At 52.3% G+C, this 26,612-nt stretch overlaps 1 protein-coding gene across 4 annotated transcripts; it reads right to left on the reverse strand.

The window, feature by feature from the left end:
* Positions 1–412: 412 nt before the first annotated feature.
* SLC6A12 (solute carrier family 6 member 12) lies at positions 413–25,949 on the reverse strand. 4 transcript variants are annotated; one of them, XM_044227884.1, is made up of 16 exons: positions 25,752–25,949; positions 23,812–23,896; positions 21,519–21,781; positions 15,813–15,947; positions 12,775–12,915; positions 12,069–12,156; positions 10,855–10,987; positions 9,452–9,586; positions 7,720–7,823; positions 7,252–7,376; positions 6,665–6,777; positions 6,052–6,189; positions 5,224–5,326; positions 3,306–3,406; positions 2,675–2,845; positions 413–1,517 (listed from the first exon to the last, which is right to left on the reverse strand). In XM_044227884.1, exons 3-16 carry the CDS (start codon positions 21,730–21,732, stop codon positions 1,374–1,376), a joined length of 1,845 nt encoding a protein of 614 aa, XP_044083819.1. In that variant the 5' UTR covers positions 21,733–21,781; positions 23,812–23,896; positions 25,752–25,949; the 3' UTR covers positions 413–1,373. The 4 variants fall into 4 exon arrangements, with proteins under 4 accessions (XP_044083819.1, XP_044083818.1, XP_044083820.1 ...); XM_044227883.1 differs by lacking the exon at positions 25,752–25,949 and adding an exon at positions 25,125–25,435; XM_044227885.1 differs by lacking the exon at positions 25,752–25,949 and adding an exon at positions 24,736–24,799.
* Between the last annotated feature and the right edge of the window lie 663 nt (positions 25,950–26,612).

A 26,612-nucleotide genomic window follows, 5' to 3' on the forward strand; every position in this document is an offset into this window, starting at 1 on the left:
AGATACAGAGGTATATACAGGTGGCTTCCCTTTTTCCAGCTCTCAGGTCCTGCCCCAGGCCACTGTCCCCAAGTGGCCTCCCCCACCCCAACTCCTCCCCCTCCCTTGCCTTCTGGAGGCCCTGGCATCATTTGATAAGGGCCCGGGGAGAGGAGCATCCCACATGCAACACCTCCAGCTCTGTGGGAGACCGGTGGGCTTTCACATACTCCAAGGAATCTCCGGAGGGAGAGGAGATAGAAAAGGGCAAGAACAAAAGGAGCGAGAGAGGAAATCTGGCCAGAGGAGTATGGGCCGGCAGAGGAAATGCCAAGATAGGGATGCCAATGTGGGGAAAGTCGCTCACCCCTCTAGAGAGGGGACCCTCTCCCTCCCACCCCAAGACATTAGAACTAAACAGGAACGGGTCGAGGCAGAGAAGACTAGCACACCATAGCAGACAATCCATATATACTTGTTAACTAAGGCAGGAGGGTATCATGGGAAGAACCTCGGCCTGAGAAAAGGAGACTAGGTTTTGGGCATAGTTATGTGAACTTGAAAAAGTCACTTTCTCTTTGGTCTTCAGTTTTCTTACCCATGAAGTCAGGAGATGGGACAAAAGCAGGGTGGCCAATGGAGCTGCCTGGAGCTCTGTATTTGGAAGGACTGTGTGGTGGGAAGACTCTGTTATCGATTAGCAATGTCTGCCTTGGGCACAGGAAGGTACAGACACTCTTGCCTTTGAACAGTCTAGGGATCATCTCTAAGTTCCTTCCATTCCAATGTTCCATGAGCCGAGGACACAGATTTCAGGAAGCGTGGGGAACCAGGGGCACCTTGAGAAGCCTCCAGGAAAACTTGAGACCCTGATGGCTCGTGGAAGATTTTTGTATCTCTAGTTCCTTCCTTCAGAACACCAAGCCTAGTGAAGAACCTCCTCTAATGGAATGTGTGAACAAATATGGTGTGTTCTGTTGTCACTTCCAACCCACCATGTTCCATCAGGCTCTCTGAGTCCAAACGTGATACGTATCCCCATCGGCGCTACCCTCCCAAAGCACAAATACAGGAAGCTGGAACATCCCTACAGCGGGAGCTCCCATACAGCGTGATGTGTTTGAATCAGATGGTGGACTCAAAGAAGACCACCCTCCTTTATAAATAAGAAGGTGTGTTCCAACAGTATGGTGTGGTGTAGCAGACCACCTCTCGCCCACAGAAGGAGCTGCCCCAGCTGAGGAGCGAGCGGCCTGGCCTCTGGCTGGGGGCACCCACGGACATCACAGAGGTCTGAAGCTGGACTGCGGTGGGGGACGGAGGTGAAGGCTGTCCACCGTTGTGGCCCTAACAGAGGTTCCTGGCTCCATAGCCACCTGACTGCTGGCCACATCCTACAAGTGGGTCTCCTTCTCCCCAGCTATAAATCCCTCCTTTGCTGGAGAAGGCCCGCCGTCCTGGCTGGTACCACCATCTGGATACAGGCGTTGTTTGGGCTGTGGCAGGCCAGGGTCAGGGGTGGTGAGCTGTCGCAGGCGCTGTGGAGATGAGAGGGGACAGATGGGTGCTACTGGTGAGTAAGGCACAGATGTTTCGTCCTTTTTGTGTCCCCGGGGCCCAGCCCAGAGCCAGACACATAGGGGCCATTGGTAGAATCTGAGTGAATATGGGAATAAATATTTCAAGAAGAGAGAAGAGACAGTAGCGTGGTGACTAGGACCAGAAACTGGCCATATTCCAGTCCTGGCTCTTACTAACTACCGGTGCAATTGCAGGCAACCCATTTAACCCCTCTGTGCCCTATCTGTAAAACAAAGATATTAATAGTACACAGCTCAAAGTAAGTTGACCAATAAGTGCTTATTTTTGTTCTTACTATTACTATTATGATGTGACCAATAGGTCCCTATTATATGAGTAGTAGTACTACTATTATTACTGCTATTGGTACCATCTCCTTCCCCCTCCTTCTTGCCTTGAATGCAGATGTGATGACTGGAGTCATGACAGCCTTCTTGTGACCATGGGCTGGTGAGCATGATGACAAAGACATGCTCAGACAGAGGTGCAGAAATATAGGAAGAGTTTGGTCCCTAATGACCTCTTTCGAGCAGCTGAACCAAATGTCAACAGGATACATCTCTGGACTTCTCGATGTAAAAGAAAATAAGCCAATTTGCTTATTGCAGGTTGAGTTTTCTGTTACTTATAGGCCAGATCAATTTCTACAAGTGTAATATCTTTGTGGGACATGCTCTATCCCCTTCTCGGAAGGCATGTCTTAAATTCTAAACAGGGAGCCTTTGCATTGGTTTCCCAGGCAGAATTAAGAGAAGAAAAGAAGCCGGAAGCCTGTGTATGAAATGAACCATGGTAATGGGTTATTAATTTCCTGGGAGCAAGGGATTTGTACTCTCTAAATCTCTGCCTGGGCACTTCTTTAAGTTCTTGCTGTGACTCAGTCTCCTCCTTAAGCCTCTGACAGTTTACTCTTGCTCAGCCTGCCCACATGATCTGCTGGAGGTCAGATTCTGAATGTCCAGAAACTGAGGACTCTTGAACGTTTCTGGCAGTGAAGCCATGGGATTGGTCTTCAAAGATTCCATGAGACCAAAGGACAGTCCCAAACTCAGAGCTGGGCCCCACACCATCTCTCAGAAACCCCTTTCCATGTACCCCTTCCCCAGGTCCCTACCTTCTTGAAGGAGCCCTGGGTCTTCAGAAGGCTGATGATGACAAAGAGTGGGACGCAGACCATGGAGGAGAGAGCCAGGAACCAGCCGATGGAGTAGCCCCAGGGAGGGTACACGTAGATGTTGTTGTATTTGAGAGGGGTGTACTTGCTCAAGGAGAAGAGGAAGGTGGCCTAGAAGGAGGGAGAGGTGGACACAGATGAGACACAGAGTCCTTGAAATCCTCTCTTCACCCACTTCAATGGCCAGGGACAGAGGATGAGTTAATGCACTGTGGTACATACAGAGGTAGACTGGTAAAAGCCATCACAAGCTGTGAGCCAAGGCATGGCTCCCCCGAGGACTGAGATAGGAGGAGCTCTGAGGAAGGGAGGGGACGTGGAGGAGCCCTAAATCGGCAGACAGAAAGAGACCACTAAAACTGGGAAGCTGGGCAGAGAGAAAGGAACGGGGCGGAAACTGGAATGAGGCAGGAGAACTGAAAGGAAGTGCAGGGAGAACCGACCCAGAAAGGGAGAATGGACCAGCTTCCCTGGGTAACTGGATAGGCAGGGAAGGAGCCCAGAACGCAGGCGTCCTGCTCCTCGTCCCTGAGTCCTCTGGCGGCAGGAGGGTAGCTGGCAGGGCACATACCAGGCAAAGTCCAGGGGTCAGAAAGAGCCAGGAGACCTTCACCAAGGGCCATGGCCGATAGCCAATCATGTCCTCAACGTTGTCATAGAAACGGTCTGCTCCTGCCCAGGGCAGTGGGAGAAGAGTGTGAGAACGGGAGGAGGGAGACAGCTTGTAGGTATTCGGGGAGGACTCACTTGGCTTTGCCCTCTTCCCCCCACCCTGTCAGGGGAAACTGGGTCAGGGCACGTGAATGAGCAGGGTCGCTGGCATCGCAGCCACAAGGCAGGGAGTGACGAGGGAGAAGGGGCTGCCATGAAAAACCCAGGAGCCCTCGTGAGAGCTACCCAACCTCCCAGTGCGATCCTTTATCCCCTTGTCTAGGAATGAAGAGCCTAAATCCTAAACCCAGAGGACGGCGTGGGCCTAAACTGGCACCATTGCTACGTCCATGCTCGTTTATCTATGCCGCAGAGATGAATTCAGTTTCAAGTCAAAAGAGCAAAACGGCGAGGGTCCCGCTATGCCTGCGTAACACGCCAAACTCACAAGGGGCCAGAGAGCCACTGGGGAGGGAACAACAGTCTAGATTCTAGACTCTGGAGGAACCACACCGCGTTCTCGGGAAAGCCTGACAAGAGGCTTGATCTGGGTTTGTGGAAACCCTGCCTGGTTTTAGGTAGTGTCCTTCTGTTTCCACGTCTGCTCCAGATCCAGGCCCAGCCGGTCCTCTAAGGAGAGAGCCACCGGTCGGGAAAGATCCTGGGATGGTCCCTCTCCAAGCCCTTCCTCAGCAAAGCAATAACTCCCCACTCATCACCAGGGTGCATGAAATGTCCCATTAGGGCGTCATTGCTTTGACTTCCAAAATTCTCCCCCGGATACCAGCTAATGCTGGGGAGGCATAAACTATTATAGTTCCTCAGCTTTTTAGAACTCACTGTGATGAAGTCTATCAGACCCTCTTTGATAACAAGTTCCGAGAAGCAGTAGAGAGAAATCAGAAAGACATCACATGTTTGAAGTGAGACTACAGGAGACATGTCCCAGGAGAGGAAGGACATTAGATAGGAAGGCTCAAGGTAGCAAAATAAAAACCTTCCTACTCGCAGCTTTCCTCCTCAGTCCCGCTAAATGGACCCAGCTCCTCACCTCTGCCCCAAGCCTTGTTACGACGGCAGCATGTTCCCCCGCCCCAAGGTCCTGGGATATGATGATGCCTCTTCCGCATACTAGCTGTGTGGGCTTAGGCAAGAGAACTACCTCTCTGAGCCTTGCCTCCCCCTGCAAAGGGCTGCTGTGTGGGCTGAGAGTAAGGTATGCCATAGTCAGCTTGTTTCTTGGGATTTAACAGTGCATTGACTCAATGCATAAAGGTTCCTCCCTCCACCGTCACCAGATAGGACGTTCTAGCTCAGCATCACTGGCTGGATACCCCAACCCGGTGGGGGGACCGGTGGTGGAAGTCAACAGAAGGCAGAATTCACTCCAGTCTAAGAAAGGAATGTGTAACAGCCATAAGGAGAAAAGCCCCTTCAAAAACATGGGAATGAGTTTCCTGTTTGGGGAAGTATTCAAGCAAGTCTGGGTGATAACCCAGAAAGGGAATGTGGGGATGTGCGGAGGCTCGGACGAAGCAGCCCTAAAGCTAGGATTCCCACTGGCGAAGGGCTTCCAGCAGCTTCTGTATCAACAAAACTGTTCCCCGTTGTTTCTAATTCCTCTCACCATTGCGGGAAATCGGTTTTGTCCTTACGCCAGCTCTGTCTGCCATAATGACAAATGCCTGGGCTCCCAGGGATGGATGAACTTCCCAGGGCAGCAATACAAAGACCTATAGAAACCAGAGGGCTGGCATATCCCGTCTCTCCTGGGCAGATCACGCCCTTCTTGGGGGAGGGGGCTGGAGGTTCCCCCAAGCACTCCTCTCTCCACTTACCGTACACCCAGCTGACGCAGATCACTTCAAACACTGCCAGGAAGAGCAGGCATATACCGCTAGATGCGTAATAATCAAACAGCTGGAAGATATACATCCCGCCCTGCAGAGAAGCCGGGGAGCTGGGTAGGGCCTTGGCCAGGGCTGGCAGGGCACCCGCTCCACAGCGAAGGCGCAACCACCCGTCTGGGCACCCATCCTGCCCAAGCCCATTCCTTACAACTAACTAAAGGGAGTTTTCCTCTCCTGTCCTTGCCTCCAGGCCCCTCATTTAACATCAGGACCACAATTTCTGACTCTTGGGAAGTGTGGGACATACACTTTGTATCTTCCCAGCATCCTCTCTTGTAGAAGCTGTCACCACCTCACTCTGAGGGTGCTCCTTTCCCTGCTACAGGCCTGAAGCGGAGCTAGGGCTGGACATTCACTGTGTTCTTAGGAAAAGGTCCCTCTCTTTCCTCAGGTGTTGGGTGGGTGGTAGAAGGTAAGCCTGAAGCTCTGCCAGTGCTCTTTAATATTGGGAGGGAAATCTGGCTAAGAATGGCATTCCTGACAATGTCCTTAGAGCAGCTGGATCCAACTATACCTGAAACCAATAACCTCTAAACTTTTCAGTTTCCTGGCCCCCCAAAACTCTCTTTTCTGCTCAAACTGGCTAGCATTTGGTTTCTGTCACAGGACACCAAAAGAGCTAACTCTACCTACATCCTCACTGTGATGAGGGCAGAGCCTGTATCAGCACCCCCAAGTAGCCGATAAGGAAGGTGTGGCCCCTGGCTCCCTCACCCTGGAGCCCATCCTGCAGGCCACACCCCCCCACACACTCACCTCCGTAACCAGGAAGAGCCCTATCAGATAGCACACGACTGCAATAGCCAGGATGAGGAGCTCTCGCCGCCCACTCTTCCGGAGCTGACTGGGAAACATGTCCACGGAGGCTGTCACCAGGCACTCCACACAGACAAACTGTGGGCAGGAGGGGAGTTGGCACTCACCCATGCTGATGCACAGGAGCACAGGAGGGGGTTCAAGGGCAGAAGTGGGGGTACCAGTCCTGCCCTGGGACAACCAAGGGTCCCAACATGGGGACCAGAGCAGGAGACATGTTCTGTCCCCAAGGCTGGGGAGTGGGTTAGGGCTGCTTGAGCTGGATAGCCAGAAGGAGGCTGAAGGGCCATTTGGGAGGGGGGTGTCCATGCATGGGGAATGATCAGGCCTAGGGGGAGAAGGTAGATGGCCCCCTCACAGAATAGGTTGGTCTTGAGGCCCAGGGTCCTCCAACCAACTGCAAGGACAAGCCCTGGAAGGTGGAGGGGGATCTGGAATATATGGTCAGGGGGAAAAGAGATTGGGGGGGAAAGGTAATTCCCAGAAGTGCAGAAGCTGGGAAGAGGGTCAACAGGGCAGGGAGGGGTGCAGTGAGGTGGGTGGGGTGACGAACCTGGCTGTCCAGCCCTAGGAAGATGAGCATGATGAAGAAAAGGCAGGACCACAGCTGGGATAAGGGCATCATTGTCACAGCCTTGGGGAACGCGATGAAGGCCAGACCAGGACCTGCCAGGCACACAGAGGTCAGGAGAGCTCCCTCCGGGCTCTCACTACCCGCAGGGAGGAGCCTTGTCCCAAGGCCCTGTGTGAGAGCACATGCGAGAGAGAGAGAGAGAGAGAGAGAGAGAGCGAGAGAGAGAGAGAGCGAGCATGCACATGCACACACGTGCATGCGCAAGGGGAATGTGTGTGTGTGTGTGTGTGTGTGTGTGTGTGCGTGTATGTGTGTTTCAAGAGTAGTTTCTTCCGTTACTCTGCTCTTCTGCTTCTGAGGAGCTGGCTTGACTGTGGGTCTGCCCACGCCCCCTCAGTCCATGCTCCCTCGCCCACGCGTCGTTAAGAAGGCCCTCTTCTGCACCAAGCAGGGCCCCCAGAGGCTAAACATGTTCCCATCAGCCAGCTGCTGGGACCCCTGCCTGGGACCCTGGAGGATGGATCTGTGTCCTCCCCTCAGGGCCCAGGCAGCAAAGTGGCACTTACCGGACTCGGCCACTTCGGAGATGGGAATCCCCTGCTCTTGCGCCATGAAGCCCAGGATGGAGAAGACCACAAAGCCGGCCACGAAGCTGGTGGTGCTGTTGAGGAAGCAGAGGGCGATGCAGTCCCTGTGGGGCAGGGCGGGATGGCGAGGAGCCAGGGGAAAGAGAGGAAGAAGAGCCACCAGGGAGGAGAGAGCCAAAGACAGTGGAGCAGTGGAGCAAGCGGAGAGAGCAGAGTAGGAGGAAAAGGGGGAGCAAAGATGCACATGGGGAGGTATGGGAGAGAGAATGGGGGAGGGACCAAGATCAAGGATCATGGAAGGTAAGAGAGGGAGAAGGAGGGAGAAAAGGAGGGAAGAAAGAAATTCAGTCTAGGAACTAAAGCGATGATTTCCTGGCCACACTCCAGGAAGGCCAGCCCCCCATCAACCTGGGGTCCCCGGCACCCCACCCTTACCCCTTCACTCACCTGTAACAATTATTGTGGTACTTGTTGTAGCTGCCCAGGGCGGTCAGGCACCCCTGGCAGATGGCAAAGGAGAAGAAGATCTGGGTGCCTGCGTCCATCCACACCTATGTGAGACCCCAAGAAAGTGGTAGGGGGTGGGGGGCCCCCGGCCTTGGCCCCTCAGACCTTGCTGGTCCCCTGGGTGTGCCCTTGGAGTTCCACACTCATCACCGTCCACTCACATGTCCCGCTTCACAGACAGGGCCATTTAAATGCGGCTCTGGGGGCACCCAGGGGGCCCCACACACTAGGATTTCTTGAGTGGAGGGGCTGGGTTCAGAGAAGGCAGGGCAGAACTGAGAGTACCAGGCTCACTCCACAGCACTGAGTGCCTTAGGCAGCCAACACAGGGGGCCAAGAGCCACTTCATTAGAATATAAGGAAAAAACCCAGGACTCCTTGGGGAAGGGGGTGGGGGAGTGCAAAGAATGTGCTCAGACAAATCCTATAGGAGGAAATGGAAATGCGCAGTAAATCTGTGGGGAAGGGGAGGGAGAAATTAAAACAACAAAATGATACTATTTTGATCTCTCAAATTAGATCAAAGTTTAAAGCAAATTATTATGGAATCTCTCATGGGCCCTGGAGGAAAAAAGGGTGTCCTCCAATACTGGTGGAGAAAGTCTCTATTTCTCTAAAGCCAGTACATTTCAAGAAACTTAAGCGCACATCCTCTTGGACTTAGTGATTCCAGAGACTGTCAAGGAATAATCAGAGATGTGGTCCAAGATTTAAACACAAGGTGTCCATTGCAGCTGTATATGTGATCATTAAAAAAAAAAATGTCCGGACGCTGGGTGGCTCAGTGGGTTAGGCCTCTGCCTTTGGCTCAGGTCATGGTCTCAGAGTCCTGGGATCGAGCCAGGGATCCCTCTGCTCGGCAGGGAGCCTGCTTCCTCCTCTCTCTCTCTCTCTCTCTGCCTGCCTCTCTGCCTATCTCTGTCTGTCAAATAAATAAACAAAAAATGCCTGACCTAACTGTCCAAGAATAGGAGCAGATTGATGACACCTGCCCCACATGGAAGTGCTCAGAGGACACGGAGCCTGGTCTGTCATGTACACTGCCGGCTCCGTTCTTAGAGCACTATCTGGCCCTTGATGGGTCCTCAGTACATTCTGGATGAATGGTTGATAGATGGAGGACACAGTATAGGCAAGTGTTTAAAATAACATTTACAGATGAATTTAATAATATGGAAAATGCTTACAATATAATTTAAATGAAAAAAGACATATTTCTACAAAATTATCTCAACTATATTAAAGCACACACACACACACACAAAACTAGAAAAAGACTTGGAAGGAAATCTAAAATGCTCATAGAGAAACAGCTAAGTGGTGGGATTTCAAGAGATCTTTAATTGTTCTCCAGTAGGGATATGTTGCCTTTATTTTTTTTTTAATTTTTTTAAAGATTTTATTTATTTATTTATTTGACAGAAGGAGAGCACAAGCAGGGGGAGCAGCAGAGGAAGAGGGGGAAGCAGGCTCCCCACTGAGCAGGGAGCCTGATGCAGGACTCGATCCCAGAACCCTGAGATCATGACCTGAGCCGAAGGCAGAGGCTTAACCGACTGAGTTCCCGATATACTGCCTTTAAACCAAAAGAAAAGCAACCAGAGATTTTCAAAAGTACGGCTATGGTTTGGGGTGGGAGACAGCAGGGAAAGGTTCCCAGCACAGCTCCTACCTGGGGGTCCTTGAGGCGAAGCAAATCGGGCTTCAAGTAATAAATGATGCCCTCAGAGGCTCCGGGAAGGGTGACGCCACGGATCAAAAGGATAATCAGCATCAGGTAGGGAAACGTGGCCGTGAAATAAACAACCTGCAGGGAAGCATCCCCAGGTCACTCCTGCTGGGGACACAGACGCCAGGAGGTGCCAGGGAACCTCCGGCTGTCCTCCAGTCACCCCTCCTCAGGCAGCAGAGTGGCCCCCAGCTCAGCGTCAGATGCCTCCTTAGAGATGCCGAGAGGGGTGAGCACCCATAACTCGCCACAGCTTCCTTACAATTTCTAGCGGGTCTTGGGCTGCAAGGCGGTGGAGTGTGAGATGCACACCAGCAGGGCAAGGACGGAAGAAAGACAGGGAGAGGCACAAGCTCCCAGCCACAACATTTCAAAGGCTATTTTAAAATCCGGAATCTGGTCTCCCGGAATCCCTCATCCTGGCTGTTCTCCTTATGCCCCCTGGTGAGGGTAGGTCTCGGAAGACAGAGGGGGAGCAGATCCTCACAGAGTGACCTGTGACAAAATTTATACTGCTTTTCCAGGCTTAAGTTTGGGGGAGCAGCCGTGGCCTGAGTTCTGGGATATGGAGACACTCCAAGGGGTCCACTCTGCCCCTGACCGAGCTCAGCTCCTTGTCAGAGGTGATGGCGATATCTGTGTTATTATTGCCATCACTAGTTTTATTATTATTACAACAATCCTGGGAATGGAAGGGCTGCCCCCAGAACAGGCTAATCGGTGCAGTCAGTATCCTGTCTATTCCTGGCTTTTTAAAAAAGCATGAAACCTCAACTTCAGTTTTCCTGGGTTGGAAATAATGGCTCTAATTTGAACTCTCTACACACACAATAAGCACTGTTGTCCATTCTTGGCTTGAACCCTTTTTGACAATTGGAAACTCACCACCTCAAAGACAGTTCTGTTTGCTGGTTCATACCACATACTACAAAAAGCAAGTCATAAAAGTGTACGATGCCCATTGTGTCATGTACACACATAATTAATACAGATGGACACAGACATACACATAAAGGAAACTAGAAGACAATACAATGAAACATTAACGGGGACTCGTAGATCCAAATGGCCGCCATGCTGGCTGGTACAGTGATTAAGGGGACTTCTAGGTTTCTTATTTCAATCTGTACGTTACTTACATAAACGGATCTTTTATAATCATATTGAAAGAGAAAGTCTTACCTTTCTTACCTTAGACTGAGTTAAACTCTTCTTACCATTTCCCCTGTTCTCACCTTGCCTCTCCTTTACACTACTCTTTCTTTCAGTTCTCCAGGGGGACTCTGTGAGTGTCCCCAGGGCTTCTGGGGGCCGGAGAGAGATTACCAGGAGCCAGAACACCTCACCTTGCCCGTGGTCTTGACCCCCTTCCAGATGCAGAAGTAGCAGATGACCCAGGCAAGCAGGAGGCACAGGGCCAGCTCCCAGCGCAGGGCCCCCAGGTCATGGATGCCCGAGGTGATGCCCAAAACACGTCTCCTGAGGATGGAAAAAGAATTAATAACCAGGTGGCGGGTGAAAGGGGACCACTTGGTGTTTGTCTTCAAGTCTCTTGATTCTTAGCGCTGACCCCACAGATCTCATGTTCCAGGCTTCCCCTCCCCATCCCGCTGCACCCCCCCTCCCATGGCCATGCCATGTTCCCACCTGTGGTCTGTATGCCCCTGCTGTTAGAAGACCAAATCACGTAATCCCATAGGTATCTTTGTCTTTCTAACCATCCAGCTTTCTCTGTTGTACAGAGAGAGATAGAGAAAGAGAGAGAGTGAGGGTGGTAAGTAAGGCATGGACGCGCAGATGGAGAGTAGATACTTACACGGGCAGGTTGAGTTACAAGTGCATGGGTATCAAACGGGGGGGCTGACTGTGTGTTAGCGCCTGAAGAGCGCAGGGAGCAGTGGAAATGTGTGCACGTAAGTGTTGGTGGATGTGTGAGCTTTGGATGACATGGGGACCCACGAGCGTGCGGGTGCAGGCAGACACGTGTGAGTGTTGGTAAATACGTAAGGGTACAGGCGGACCTTTGCGGGCACGAAGCTGGACACATGTGGGCGTGGGCAGATGGACGGGCGTAGTCACATGGGAGGGTGGAGGTGCGAGTACGGGGTCGGCCAATCTCTGCGGTACCAATACGCTCACCTTGGCCCATTTCAAGCTACCCACATGACATCCCTGAACTCGGAGCTGGGGAGTGATGGGCACCACCTGCTCTTGCGAGCCGGGACAGACCACTGGCCAGGCACCGGGGGACACATGTCGGTAGGAATGACACCTTTGTGGGGGTGGGGGTGGATTGGTGCAAGGCAACAAGATGACACGGGTAAATGTGTGGGCCTGGGCAGACACGGTGGACTCAGGGTCATTGGGAGTGTGTCAGTGGATGAGACCAGGTAGATGCGAGTGTGCCCCCAGGTCCCAGTGGTGTGCAGGTGGGGGAGGTGAGTAAGCACTGGAAAGTGTGCACAGAAAGGCTTAAACCCTCCCTCCAAATCCCGGGTCTCGGTCATCCACATCTCCCGCTTGGGGCCCCTGGCACATGGCATCCAAACCCAGCACCTACTCCCAGAATTCCATGACAGGCGAGGTGAAGTTCTCGGAGGGAGTGGCTGTGCGGGCTCCCGAGCCATTCAGGAAGTCCATGCAGTGCTCTGTTGGGGACAAGGAGGGCTGGGCATTAGCTAGGGACCAGATGGGGAGAGATGCTCTGACACTCTGGTCCCCTCCAACACTCTGACCTTACAGCCTGGCGGTCCCCATCATTCCCGATCCCAAGAGCTTCCCTCAGAGCCCCATTTCCTAGGAACTGACCACCCAGGCGGTTCATGGGACCAGCCCCCCCTCCCTGTGTGCCTCATACAGCTCTTGTTCCAGGGAATCTGGCTGTGCCCTGGCCACCCCACCCACCAACCTCTGACACAGACTTCAGATCCCTCCTCCACCCCCATGACTGGCCCACTGTCTCTCCACTCGACACACAGAGGGACTGTGTCCTACACCTGCCTTTCCCCCCAGTCGGGCTGCTGTTCCCATGGTGGGTTCCTTCTCACCCTTCAGCCCTCAGCCATCAATTTTCCTCCTGCTGTTGTCGGTTTTCTGCTGCTTCTTTCACCCGGTGCAATTTGTAATTATTTGATTAATTGGTCTGTTTCTCCCACGAGACCATAGGCTCGTGAAGGGCTGGGGCCGCGTGGCTTTTGCTCGCCCTTGGGCGTCTAGTACATCCAAGCTGGGAGAGGCCCCAGCCCAGTGGCCGAAACGATGGATACCTGTGTTCCAGCTATTGGTACAGGTTGTCCAGGGCAGCTCAGAGGTAAAGGAGCTGAACAGGTAAAAGAGGGCCCAGGCGAGGATAACGATGTAGTAGATGTTCAGATAGGACTCGATGACCACAGATGCCAGACCAATGCCTGTGTGTGGGGAGGGTGGGGGAGGGGAATGGGGAAGCAACAAGGAGAATCCAAGAGATCAAGTTAGTCCTACAGAGCCGCACGGAAGCCTCCTGCAGTGGCTGGCCAGGGACTGGGTGCTACCCGAAGAGACTCACCACATCTGTTTATTGGCCTGAGAAGCCACAGACAGCACATTTTTCTAAGAAACCCAGGCTACAGAATACCACAATTTGCATTCTTCCAGTTTTGCAATACATGTTTGAACATATATCTTCTTTTTAATTTTTTTTCTCATTATGCATAATTTACTTAACTTACATCCCCCCTTTTTTAAATGAGATAAACTCTGGAAGGATTGCCATCCAGAAGCTCCTTGTGGTTCTCTGGTGATAAGATTTCAGTTCACTTTTTTAAAGTTGTTTTTTTTTTTCCTTTTGTCCATCTGCATTCTCTAGTTTTTCTATGACAGTCACGCATGACTTGTAAAAAGAAAAGGGGCAGGAAGAACAGAGGAGTTATCTTTTGCTCAAGGTAAGAGCAAAGACCAAAAGAAACCAGCAAAGAAAAAAAAAAAAGGAGAAGTGGTCACCGTGGAGAACCGGGAGCCTGAGTGGATCTCAAAATGCCAGCTCACAGGGGAGCGAGGGGTAAGTGTGTCCCCCAGAGGCGCGACCTGTGCACCCAGGTCTGACACAGGGGAGCAGTCTGGAGGCTGGCCATGGGGCACCCCTCCCGCGCTCAAACCTATCAGGGCTGGGAAGGAGCAAGGGCAGGCACAGTACACCACCCCCCACCCCCCCTTCCTGCCCCGCCTGCTCCTGCAAACGTGGGATCTTTTCCACAGTCATTTTAAAAGTAACACGTTGCCAGAGCGGCCGTTAGTCCCGAGGTGCGAAAACTGGCGGAGAAGTGGGCGCTGTGCCCTGCCAGGGCCTGCCTGTTTGTCCTGCGTCCCAGCAACCCCCTCCCCGGGGCCCCAAGTCCTGGAGATTCGGCTGGCGGCCCAGGAAGCCGGTGCTCCAGAAGGATTTAATGAAGCAAAGCCCAGAGGCAGGTCAGAAAATCAATGCCAACTGTCCACAAAACCTGCCCTTGGCCGGGCGAGCCCACCCTGATTGTCTGTTCCCATGGGCCTGGCCACCTCGACTGGAGGCCTCCCATGTTTTCCTGCGTTTGGGTCTCCGCACAGCATGTAGGCGTGGTGGGGGGGGCGCCCTAAACCAACAGGCTGGGGCCTCGGGAGGGGTGGGGGCGGGGGCTGCTGATGGCGCGGAGGGTCCCCGGGGAGCCCCTCAGCCCTGCAGTTCCGAACGCAGCACACAGATACTCCCAAACAAGCGGCCACTGTGCAGCCGCTCGTCTCTGCCGCTGCCAGAACGTGCTGTGCTCCCACCACCCAGTAAACACCGACCTGACCCAGGAGGAGGCAGCGCGCCAGGGCTGGTGGGGGGGGGTGGTTTGCCCCATCTCTGAAGGGAGGGATGATCTGGGTGGGGGAGAAGGAAGCTTGTGCCTGTGTGTAAATTGAGGGGGAGGGAGGGTGAGCACATACGGGAGGGTGATCTTACGCAGATGGAGGGCAAGGTAGTAAGCAGCCTTGGACCCTCCCATCAACATAGGTGCACACACCTTGAATGCTTCTCTCCCTGAGACCCCAGGCCTCAGAGTCTGTCTCTTCTACTTGGAAAAGAGGGAAGGAGCAGCAATCCTTCCCTCCAACCCCCATCCAATGATCGGTTTGCTCACCCTATCTGCAGTGATCCCCTCGGAGAATTAGTAGATACCTGCAGGAGATTCGTCCCTGGGTCCTAGGGATAGAGCCTAGCTGTGTGGGATATTAGGCGACCCCTGGGGTCCAGAGCAGAATGCTGAGAAACTACTCTGGCTGAAGCCACAGCACTCTAGCAGGACCCAGCCCTCGTGAGTAGAAAGGTGTGCAAGCCAAGCTTTGCCCTGCCCCAGCCCCTTACTGCTGCTCCTCCAGAGGTCCCATGGGTGCCCCAAGAGGAATCAGCTAGCCCCAAACTAGCCTGGTCCCTACAGCCAAACCCCTAGTCAGTGGTCAGGTTCCCAGCCTGCTCAGGAACCAGTAATTTCCCCCCATGCCCACCTCTGCCCAGCCTACTAAGCTGGGCAGTAACCCCAGATAGCCCAGTCCCCGAGGCTCTCTCAGAGGCTGATGTGAGGGGAAGAGTCCTCTCCTCATTTCACATAGGCCAGGAACCCCTCAGAGACAAAGGTTGGGTTTCCCAATGGCCCCCAGGGGACTGGCCCAATCAACTAAAATTGGAGTGGGGGAAAGACACCCCAAGCTGCTCGCATTAACCAGCAAATCCACAGAGAGAACAGGAGCGGTGCCTAACCGAATCCCTAACCTAACACAGGAAATAGCGTGAATTTTCAGCTCGGGGTGACCTGGGTTCAAATCCTCAGTGAATGATCTCATTTTCTCATCTACAAATAACTAAGTGAGTTATTACTAGAGGATCCAATGAGGAAATGCACGTAAAGTTCTTACTTGAGCCCCAACATGTAGCAGTGCTCAGTAGTTGTTAGCCATCGTCATTGTCATCGTCACTATGGTTATGGGCCTCGGTGGCATGTCTGCGGCCGTGCCGTATACACGGAACAACTTTTCAGGAAGCTGAGGAAGATGAACCTTCACAATTCCTCACTGGCAAGGACCCCTTCCAGGCTCTGTATCTAGTTTTGCACTGGTGATTTTGTATTGTCTTTCTTGAGTGCCTTCCTCCCCAGGATCTATAAATTTTGGGCCCCCCAAATTCTGATGACACTTCCTTGTGTCCCCCACAATAGACGAATAAGAAGGTGGTGGCAGGGAAGGAAAGGGGAGGAGCAGCGGAGGGATGGACTCTCTTGGGGGCCCTGGTAGGAGGGCAAAGGGGAACACTCACCCTGGAGAAGGGGGCAGATCTTTCTCCAGGCTGTCACACTGCCTTGGCTGGTGTACTGGCCCAGCGCCACCTCCAGGAAGAACACCGGGATGCCACAGGTGAAGAAGAAGATGAAGTAGGGGATGAAGAAGGCTCCTGTGGAAGAAGGGGGGCAGGGGCTGAGCACTCGACCCATCTGGGAGACCAGTGTCCCACTACTCAGCATCTGTAATCTCCCTCCCCACCCTCCCAGGGGCCTGTGTCGGCTTCCTCTTGTCTATGAACAGGGACAGGCAGAAATTTTCCAGTCTGACCCCGCCCCCGGGATAGGAAAGACCTTTGAAGAAAAAGGAGTGAATATTTAGGTGGAAATCCTAATAGATGCCCAATTTATTTTCTCAGTGTGCTTCACAAACTTAGTCCATTTATTATTTTTGGAACCAAAATATATGTTCTGTATAATATGATATGCCTGTTAAATTATCAAGTGTGTTACATTTTAGAGAAAAAAAAACAGAGACTCCTCAGAAAAATTATTTTTCCTCTAGTAATTTTCAGATTTTTTTTCCCCCTCCACCAGGCCCAGATCTGAACTGGGGTCCCAGCAGAGAAGGCCTTTCTGCTCAGGCCAATTCTCTGGTGCGGGAGTTTCGGCAGTCATGTGATTAGGTGCTGACTCGCAGGAGGCCAGGCTGAAAAAGCATCCAGCAAAGTAGTGAATTTGGAGACAACTCTAAGCCACCAATGCCCACTTCAGTCTCTAAGACATATACGTCACTTCAGAAGAGTAGCCGGGGGTGAACAGATTATTGTTTTCTGCACCAAAATAACCCTTAGCACTTATGGAGTGCTTACTGTATGTGAGGCTCCACCAACTTCCGAATCCTCACAGAACCACCTCCCCAGGGGCAGGTACCATTGTTATCCCCATTTTACAGAGGAAGAAACTGAGACACCAAGCCAGCTGGTCTGATCCTGAGTCTGTGCTCTTACCCAAGTCATCCACCTTCCTTTGTAGGAAAAATAGAAAGTACAAAGGGGAGAAAAGGAAAAAAACATTGTATAGCCTTCCAATATTCTTATAAACACACACACACACACACACACACACACACACATTTCTCTTTTTTTGGCCAAAATGAGTACCTGCCATACATTCTTGATAATTATTTAAAAACATATCATGAACCTATTATACCAATAAATGTAGACAGCATCATTTCAATGGCTGTGTTATATTCCAACATAAGCATCTGTCCTAGCTCATTTCATCCGTCCCTCCACTGGCCTTTGGTTGTTTCACTGCAAACTCCACTGTGATCTGCAGTCCACATCCTTGTGCATTTAGCTAACTGGCTCCTTCGTATAAATTTCCAGTAGACGAATTAGTAAGTCAGAGGGAATGTACTTTTTTTTTTTTTTTTTTGCTTTATTTGGTGGTAAAATACATATAACATAAATTTTACTTTTTAACCATTTTTAAGTGTAATGTACAGTGGCACTAAGTACATTCACTTTGTTATCCAATCACCACCACCATCGGTTTCCAGAACCTTCTCAGCCAGCCCAATCTGAAACTCCATAGCCATTAAACACTATATCCCTATTCCCCACCTCTCCTCAGGCCCCTGGTAACCATTGTTCTACACCTTCTCTATTGTTTTTCTAGATATCCCATATAAGAGGAATCATACAGTACTTATGTTTATATGTTTTTGTCTGGCTTATTTCACTTAGCTACATGTTCTCAACGTTTCTTCATGCCTTTCCACGTTTTGAGGCTGAGTAATATTCCCTCGTGTGTATATATCACATTTTGTTTATCCCTATGTCCATTGACGGACGTTTGGGTTGCTTCTACCCTTGGGGCTTGAACACTTTTTAAAAGTCTTTGATGTGCATTCCCAAATGGCCCTCCCAGCCTCTCCTACCCCTCTGCACCGCCAGCAGCGGAATGAGAGTGAAGAAGAAGGATCTGTGAGCCTTCTGGGCCCTCTAGAGCCACAGTAGCCAGTAATTCTCCAAGTCCTGAAGTCCTTTGTAACCCCAGCTTTGCCTGGAGCAACACCCCTGACTCCAGGTTACGTGGCTTAGTGGGTTACAGGGGTGAGGCTGAGGGGCAGTGTATGGGGCTCTCCCGGAGGGCGCTTTACCGGAAGTCTGTGGAGGCATGTGACTCATGGGCCCCTTCCTGCTGGCTGTGTGGAGGTCCTTCCCTCTCTGGAAGGAGAGGGCCTCAGCCCTACCCTTGGCTATGTAGACTTCTGCCCCACTGAAACTGGGGAGAGCTCAGGAGGTCTGGAGCTGGGTCACCCTCAGGCTGAGTCGGCCCAGGCCTGGGCCACGGCAGGCAGTGGGAGGAAGTTGGTGCTGGAGTGCCTACAGGCATCCATTCTTGGCTTTCTCCCTGGGTTTTCAACACACACTATCACTGCAAACATCCTCCTTTCCAATGAACATCTGAGAATCCTCACTGGGGGAGGCTGACCTGGCCCACAGTTCTCTTGGCATGTGCCCAGGCTCTGGGCCTGAGCAGCCGGTGAGGCCCCCCAGGGATCTGTGAACATAGAACAAAGGGAGGGAGACTTTAAACACGTCCCGAGTGTTTATGATGACTCGGGACGTGTTTAAAGTCTCCCTCCCTTTGCTCTAAGGTATGCCTTGTTATCTCTGCCAAGCACTCTCTCCTGAACCACTAACAGTTTGGAAACTCAGGAGTTATAAAATTCTCTTTTGGGGTGAACCCTTTTTTGACGATGACCTAGTTTGGTGCTGTTTTTTCTGTAACCAAACACATGATTACACCAATAACACTATTTTTTTTCATCCCTCTTGAAAGATTTTCCTCTATAGAACCGTTGGTTGACTAATTATCAATTCATTATGAACTGATTAATAGATCAGCAAACTCTATATTTAACAACTTTAAAAAAAAATTTTTTTTAAGCCAGTCAGAGTGCTCAATGCGGTTCCTCATGTGGAAGCTTGACTACCCTATGTTTTCCTACAAACAGACCCGGAGAGCTTGTTTGGAGGTTCTAGAAGGGGAACGTTGCTACTCCTATATCCTCCTATACAGAAGAACGGCCCTCTTCTCTCGGGGAAGGTTGTCCTCTTCAGACCGAGCAGACAGCTTTGGGAAGGACACACATGGAGTGGTGAGGGACAAGGGGCCACCCGCCTGGCCTTCCAGATCAGCCGAATCAACCCTGGCGACCAATGAGGTGAAAGATGTCGCAGCCAGATCGCCCTCACATCCTAACTGCTAACTAAGGATTTATGGTCAGCTCGAGAGAAACCCTGTTATCACAGTGAGTTCCTAAAATTCTAGCCTAAAGCAAAAAGTTGACACTTGAGTTGGTCGGTGAAGTCTTGTTCCCATGTAGATCCATCATTACATTGTCTGAAATAAGGAAAACTACATGTCTACTTTCCTGGACCCCCAAAGACCAGTGACCTCAGACTGGGACCCCTGACCTTGCTCGGCCCCTCATGTGTGGGGAAATAAGGGAGACAGGAGAGAGGGGCGGTGAGGTGTCCTCCCCGGGCACTTAGGTTGGGACAGAGCCGACCCGAATACCCGGACTCCGCCCAGCAGCTGCGTTCTGGCACCGCCTCTTTGCGGACCACCCAGGCTCAGCCCCGTGTCCCTGCTCACTGTCCTATGTGCTCGTCTCCCCACACCACCCCATGGCCAGGACCGAGGTCACAGCCAAGGGCAGCCACCGGGCGGGATACTGCGGGTACCTTAACCCGAAAACCTGTCCCCTGGACCCTCTTTCTCCCTCCTTTTCAGATGGCAGGGCGAGTGATGGGCGAGCTAGGAGCCAGGCAGCCAGGGTACACAGCTCCCAACCACTTCTACGATCTTGGGCAAGTCACAAAATATCCCAAGGAGCCTCTGTGTGCTCTGTGAAATGAGGGCTCAGCCTCGGTCATCTTTAGCTGGAACACGAATGCCTTGCATGTCCGTGAAATTGGCCTGAGACAAAGAAACAAGTCACTGACCCTACCACTTCTCCCCGCCTCCCCTAATCTCTGGCCAGCATTCACCCCCACTCCACAACCTCGCCCCATAGCCCTCACCTGCCAAGAAACCCCATTCCTATTTCTTTGGAGCCATTAGTTCAAACACTTGGTAATAATAACTAAAAGGTTTGAAATACAGAAAGGTACCTGGTAGATGCTCAGTAAATACCTGTCAAAGTAAATATGAGGGGCTTAGTTGGGTAAGCATCTGACTCTTGACTTCCGCTCAAGTCACAATCCCCTGGTCGTGGGACTGAGCCCCATGTCAGGCTCTGTGCTCAGCAGGGAATCTGCTAGAGAGTCTCTCTCTCTCCCTCTCAGCCCCTGCCCCCCTCTCCAAAATAAATAATCTTTTTTAAAAAATTAAATATGAATAGTGTTTAGAAGGACTTTGTAAACAATGATTATCTTTAAGTAGGAATGTTTCTTCTTTTTGCTTTTCGGGAAAGTTTCAGGTTTCCCAATAAATGTGTACAATTTCCACAAGAAAGAATAAAGGTATTTTCAAAAAGCAATGATGAATCTGTCCAGTCACAAATAAATTCATACAAATGGACACTTCCATTTGCATGAAAATGCCAAATAGGTAAACCTGTATTCACAGAAAGTAGATCAGCGATTGCCAAGGGCTGGCAGCGAGAGGGAATAGAGAGTGACAGCTAATGCCTTCTGGCCTTCCTTCTGGAATGAAGAAAATGTTCTAAAATCAATTGTGGTGGTGGTTGCATAATTCTATGAATATGCGAAAGACCTTTAATTGTACCCTTAAAAAGATTGAGCTGGCCCCTTCCCACCATACCCCTGCTCATTTTTACTATCAGTGCTGAAAAATAATAAAGTTATGTTTCTTTAATTTAAAAAAAATCAGAGAGAAGGTCATATTCCTGTGCTCAACTTCTTCAACAGTTCCTATCTCTCTCAGAGCAGAGCTACAGGATGTGAGCCCTGTTACCTCTCTGATCTCTTCTCCTACTCTTCTCCCCATCGGGCACTGCCCTCCTCACTGTTCTGCAAACAGGCCAGGTGCACTTTCACCGCAGGACCTTTGCCTTTGCTTTCCCCTCCCTTTGGAATGGTCTTCACCTGATCTCCATCCCCAAGACTCACTCCTTTACCTCCTTCAAGTCACATCCTCAATACAAGCTTTCCTGGGCACCTTACTTCACCTTTCAGACCCTTCTCCCAATGTCCCCCGCCGCCAGCGACCCAGCATTCTCCAACCCCCATCCCTGCCTCGCTTCTCACCATTCCACTCCTCACCATTCAACATATCATGCATTTTACTTCTTTGGCTATAGTCTGCACCCTGATCTAGAGTATAACACACAGAATGTGTTCTAGAACAGCACCTGGCATAGGGCAGGGCCATAATAATACCAGCTAAATGAATGGCTCCTATCAGCAACCAACGTTGTACACCCTCATGAAGGACTATTATTATCCTGTCTTCTTACATACTCAGATTCCTCGGTCCTGCCCATGACCTCCGTTTACCCTTCACCGTGGCCCTGGGAGGCAGCATCCCTCCTTCACGGCGGAGGACCCCCAAGGCACAGCCAGAGCTCAGACCTGGGACCTCCGACTCCATCTAGCCTCCTTCCATTTCATCACACTGCCAGGCAGGAGGCACCCAGGTAGGCCCTGCCTGGCGGTCAAGGCACAGCTCTCCCCACCACGCCTACCTCAAAATGAACTCACCACCTCCATTTTTGTAGCAGAGATAGGGAAACCGCCAGACATTCCCCAGCCCAATGATCTCCCCGGCCACTGACAGCACAAACTCCATCTTGTTGGTCCACTGTTCCCGATCCTTCACCTGGTCCTCGCCTTCCTGGTTCAACGTCTCTCCCTCCTCAGGGAGCCAGGAGACCACAGGAGGCCCGTCCGCGGGGACTGTCACTTTTCTGTCCATGGCGACACGATGGACCGGGAGGCCGCAGAACAGGACGGTGAGACAGGTACTGCCGGGGGGGGTGGGGTGGGGGGAGAAGGGGTGAGCTCTACCAACCCAATGCGCGCCCTCCATCCCTGCTTTCTCCCTCCTAGGCTTTCATTATTGTCGGAACATGACGGTCACATTTCCCTTTGTAGGAATACGGTTTAATATCGTCGGGGTGTTGCTTTTCTTCCCAAACTCTCAATGACATTTACACCGAAAGTTACACTTTGCTCTTGTGACTCGGAGAGCAAATAAGGAGCCGATTTTAGTTTGCCCATTTTGCAGAGGGGGAAATCCAGGCCTTGACAGATGAAGGGACTTGCCGATGACCGCATAGGAGTAGACTGGGAGGAAAAGGCTTGAGGTCTTTTATTCCGAGTCCCCTTCTGATATTAACAGCCAGCCACCATCCCCGCTTGCCCGTCTGCCCAGCTGTCCAGTGAGTGGCACCTGCCCAGCCTCCAGCCTCCAGGCCAGAAGGGATCAAAGCCTGCCAGGGGTGACAGGAGGTCAAAGGGCAGGTGTGGCCCAGCTGACTGCATGGTCTTCCTCTGGCCGGTTGTGTGCTCATCCCTGTGCCAGGGAATCGATCAGCTCCGGGTAAACATGGGAGCCAGCTAGCTCTGGGCGTCTGATTGGGAGGGAAGGAGAAGGTGGGGTCTTTAAATAAGGTCAGAGGAGACCTGGGATTGGTGCCAGGACCAAGCACAGGCCTTCGAGGGAAACCTGGTTCTTCTCTCCCCGTTGTACCTCTGTCCTGAGAACAAGCAAGGGGTTCTGGCGGTCGATCCCAGAGCAAATCTCTCTGGGCTGGGTGGTCTCCTCAAGGGAGACCCAGATGTGGCTAAGCATGACAGTAGGTTACTGACCTTCCTGAGTCCCTGCTCTCCTAAAGAGCCCCGAGCTCCCTGAACTGCCAGAAAAATGACGTGGCCTCCCTCGGTTTTACTCTGCCCCTATCGCTGTCCATTTGTCAACCTCCAGGAGACAAATTGCGGCACCGTGGTATTGTACCTGGAGTCCTTGTTTGCCTTCCCCCCTCCCCCACACACAGCCACCCTGAGGTCACCTCCGCCTTGGCTCCCAGGGAGCTGCCAGGAGGAGGGGTCCGGGCTCCAGGGGGACGTACCCACCCAGCGCCCCTCACCTCCGGGGGGTGCTGGGGGAATCAAAGTGACCCGAAGCTATCAAGTGCTCCTCCAAGGCTCTAGGGAAACACAAGGGATTCTTTTTACTAAAAGAAGCGTCTGTGTTTATTTGTTGGTCCTTTTAACCCAGGCAACAGCCCAAGCCCAAGTCAGTTAGAAGGGCGTGGCAGGAGCCATTTGAGGTTATGGAAATTTTTGAAGGTGACTTGGAGGGTACGGGTTATCCCAGGAATGGGAAAGCCTGTCGGGGTTAGATTCTGGTATGGGGACCCACACACAGGTTTCCATGGCAAGTTCAGCCCAGGAAGAAAGATGAAGAGAGAAGCACCTACTGGAAATCAGAGGTCTCCAGCCTCCCATGTAAGAGAGGAGGAGGGAAGGAAGGGAGGGAAGAAGGCTTCCAGGTTCAGAGGAGACCATCGGACCTTGGAGGCTGGGGGAGGCTTTGAGAACCAGAGAGTCAGGTTGGAAGAACGAGGCAGTTTGGCCCCGGGGAAAAGAGTTGGAGCTACGTGAACCAATGGTAGACGGCAGACATGGCTACAGAACTGGGGCTTAGGCACCCAGAGGAGTGGCCCCGGAATCGTTATCAGACAGATGAATGGATGAATGAATGAATTCAAAAACATTAACAGAAAAAAGCACCGGACAGGAAACCCAAGGTCTAGTCCATTCCTAGCCTGTAATTAATAAAAGTTTAACATTTGACTAATCCTTGTGCCTAAAATCTACACTTCTTCATATACATTATTAAATTTCATCCTCATTAAAATCTCTGAGTAGGTATTACTACGAATTCCATTTTATCAATGAGGAAATGAAGCTCAGAGAGATGAAGGGACAGGACTCGCCCCCCTGCAGGTGTTCAGTAAAAACGACTTTTGAATGATTTGAAGGAACTTACCGATCCGATAAGTGATGGAGCCGAGTCTCTAACTTGCTGTGTGACCTTAGGCAACTCACACGTCCTCTCTGGGTTCTAAGTCTCCCTGGAAGAGAGAATGAGCCATTCAACAGGGGTGCTGGGAGGGTAGGGGATAAAAATAAGCCTTTTCTTGCCAAGCCATAGTATAGCTTAGCTCAGGGTAAGCCCAAGCACAAAGGTCTCCAAGGGGGGAGGTCAGGGGACAAGCCTTCCTGTTCTCAAACCAGAAGCACCATGTGAGGGCTAAGCTGTTTGCAAGAGCGGAAGGAGGGGAGACCTGGTGGGGACAAGGAGTGAGCGAAGGGAAGACCAGAAGCGAGTGCAGAGTGGGGAAGCAGACCTCAGAGGCTAGTCTGGGCACGGGGTTTGGGTTGTGTCGGGATGGGGGAGACCAGAAGAGAACACATTGATGAGCTGATACTGATGGAACATATTTTTTTTTTTAAGGTTACTGGAAAGATCATAATTTATGGGTTAGAGTGAAAAACCGGAATGGCAGAATGAAAGCATGAGCCTGTGGAAAGGGAAGCTGGCCCCGAGCCATGGCAAGTCAAGGGGAAACAGTGCAGCAAGTGGGATTCAAGTTAGACTCAGGGAAGAAATGTCAAGGCAGAGGTCAGACATAAACACAAGGTCAGAGATCTCTTGTGGGGGTTACTTTTAAAAGCCAAAAGGACGGCCTGCCCCCCTACCCTTCTCACCCCGTCCCCACTGTGCCCTTCTGCCCCTAGCCCACTTGCGAGGAATAAACAAGTGTTATCTACAGTCAAGGTGACTTCCAGAGATCTCCCCCTTCCCAAGATCTCCCCCGTCCCAGCCCTGCCACCTCTCTAGCCCCTAGAACCCGCTTCCCACCTCTGCTAAGCTGGAGCAGGGTGCGGGGGGACAGGCATTGGCGCTCACCACACGTCAGTGCCCTCCAGAAGCAAAGACACCTACACCCACACTGGGCTCAGTGCTGCCCATGGAGGAAATCTTCAGGAGACTAGCAAGTCCAAAATTAACCGTTTACAGGAGCTGGGCATGGGTCAAGGTCTAGGAGGAGGAGGTCCGGTCAGGGTCTAGCAGAGGACCAGACAGGTGGAGAAATGCTGCTCACCACCATGCCGCTGGGATCCCAGCTTGACCCCATCTCCCTCCCAGTCCAGCACAGGAACAGCCCAGCCCCAGACCCGCCGTGGGGTGGCGGCACGGGAGCCCCAGCCCCTGCTTCAGCCCACACCCACATACCAGTTCCCATTTCCGTACACACACTGGTGCCATTCCCGTCACGTCCCTTTGCACACACATACCTGTGTGCATGGCACCAAAACCTGACTCCGGCTAGTCCTTCACACCCTGTGGGCTGCCTGGTTCAGCTTGTGGCCGCCCGCCCCTCCCCGGGGCTCCCTGTTGCCCTCCTCTGGCACAAGCGTGCCCACGCCTCCCCATAGCCTCAGCTGGGGCAGCTTCCTCCTTCTGGGAGACACTTGGCGTCCTGCTTGCCCTGCTCGGCCCGTGGGGGAGGGAGGGAACCCCGCATCCACATGGCTAATTGCAGGTCACGAGTCTTCGGGAATGCCCAAGGTTTGTCCCGTCTGCTCTTCGTCCCATCTCGCTGGGCACTGTCTGCTTTCCCTCCCTCTCTAAGTCAGGTGATCACCCCTCTTTCCCCCACTCCCTGGGCCAGCCCCCAACCTCTGGACTTCCCCAGGCTCGTCCCTGAGCAACGTAGAAGCTGCGGGTGGCCTGGGAGAGCTGGGGTGATGCCTCTGGTCCTAAGATTCCCCAACATCACACTTGCCTTCTGCCCCAGTCTCTTATACAACAGATACACACAATCCTACAAAATCTTGCCTCCCAAGATTCACCCCTCCAGCTCCTCTGAGGCACCTCTAAGGGACTGCGAAGGCACAGCCTGTCCTCCACTTCCTGCTCACCTCAGTCCCGATCTTGGCTCCCGTGGTCAGCTCAGCTCCATGCCTCCGGTCCCCGGCATGTCCCGGGGACGCTGATTACAAGAATGCCCACACAGCCGGGACTTGAGAGGGGAACCAGCTTCCACCTTTGCTCCTTTTCCTGTTCCTCCCAGCTCAGAATCCCATCTGAGTTGTCGTCCCGGGACTCCCAGACAGAAAGCAGCTGTGTGTGTGCGTGTGCGTGTGCGTGTGTGTGTGTGTGTGTGTGTGTGCGCTCAGTCACACGCCAGTGTATTGGGAAGTGAAGGGACAGAGAAACACCAAAAGCAACAGGAGGGACTGAAGCCAAAAGTTTGTGCACCAGGATTACAACATCCAACCTCAGGAAGCCAAGTCCTCTGTCCCCAGTCCCCCACCCCTAGCTCCCTCCCTCTGTGGGTGCCCCCCAAACTGTCCCAGTGGACGCTGTCCCAAGGCGACCCCTCCAAACGGCTCAGACTCTCATCTGACCACATCTCCCTCCTTTTGTCCCTCCTGCCTTCCCCCTCCTCACCTTGCCCCTCCAGTGCCAGCTCCTTCCGAGGGAGGTGATGAGGGTGTGCGAAGCAGGATGCAGGCTTCTCTCACCAGAGCGGTAGGATGGGAGTCACCAACCCCCAGGCTGGAAACTGAGAACCTCAGGAGGGGAGTTGGCCTCACTGACGAGGGCTCAGGAGGAGGGTGAATCACGCTCTGGAGTTTTCCACCAAGTACCTGCCCTCTGTGGTTTCAAGGCAAGGCTCTGGACCTTCACAACCACTACCCTTTGCCTTGGGATTTTCCTAGAGAAACTGCCCAGAGCATACCTCAAGAAGCCTAATCTAGAAAGGACACAGGTCTACA

Source organism: Neovison vison, chromosome 12 (genome assembly GCF_020171115.1).
Source record: "Neovison vison isolate M4711 chromosome 12, ASM_NN_V1, whole genome shotgun sequence".
Classification (NCBI taxonomy): Eukaryota; Metazoa; Chordata; class Mammalia; order Carnivora; family Mustelidae; genus Neogale; species Neogale vison.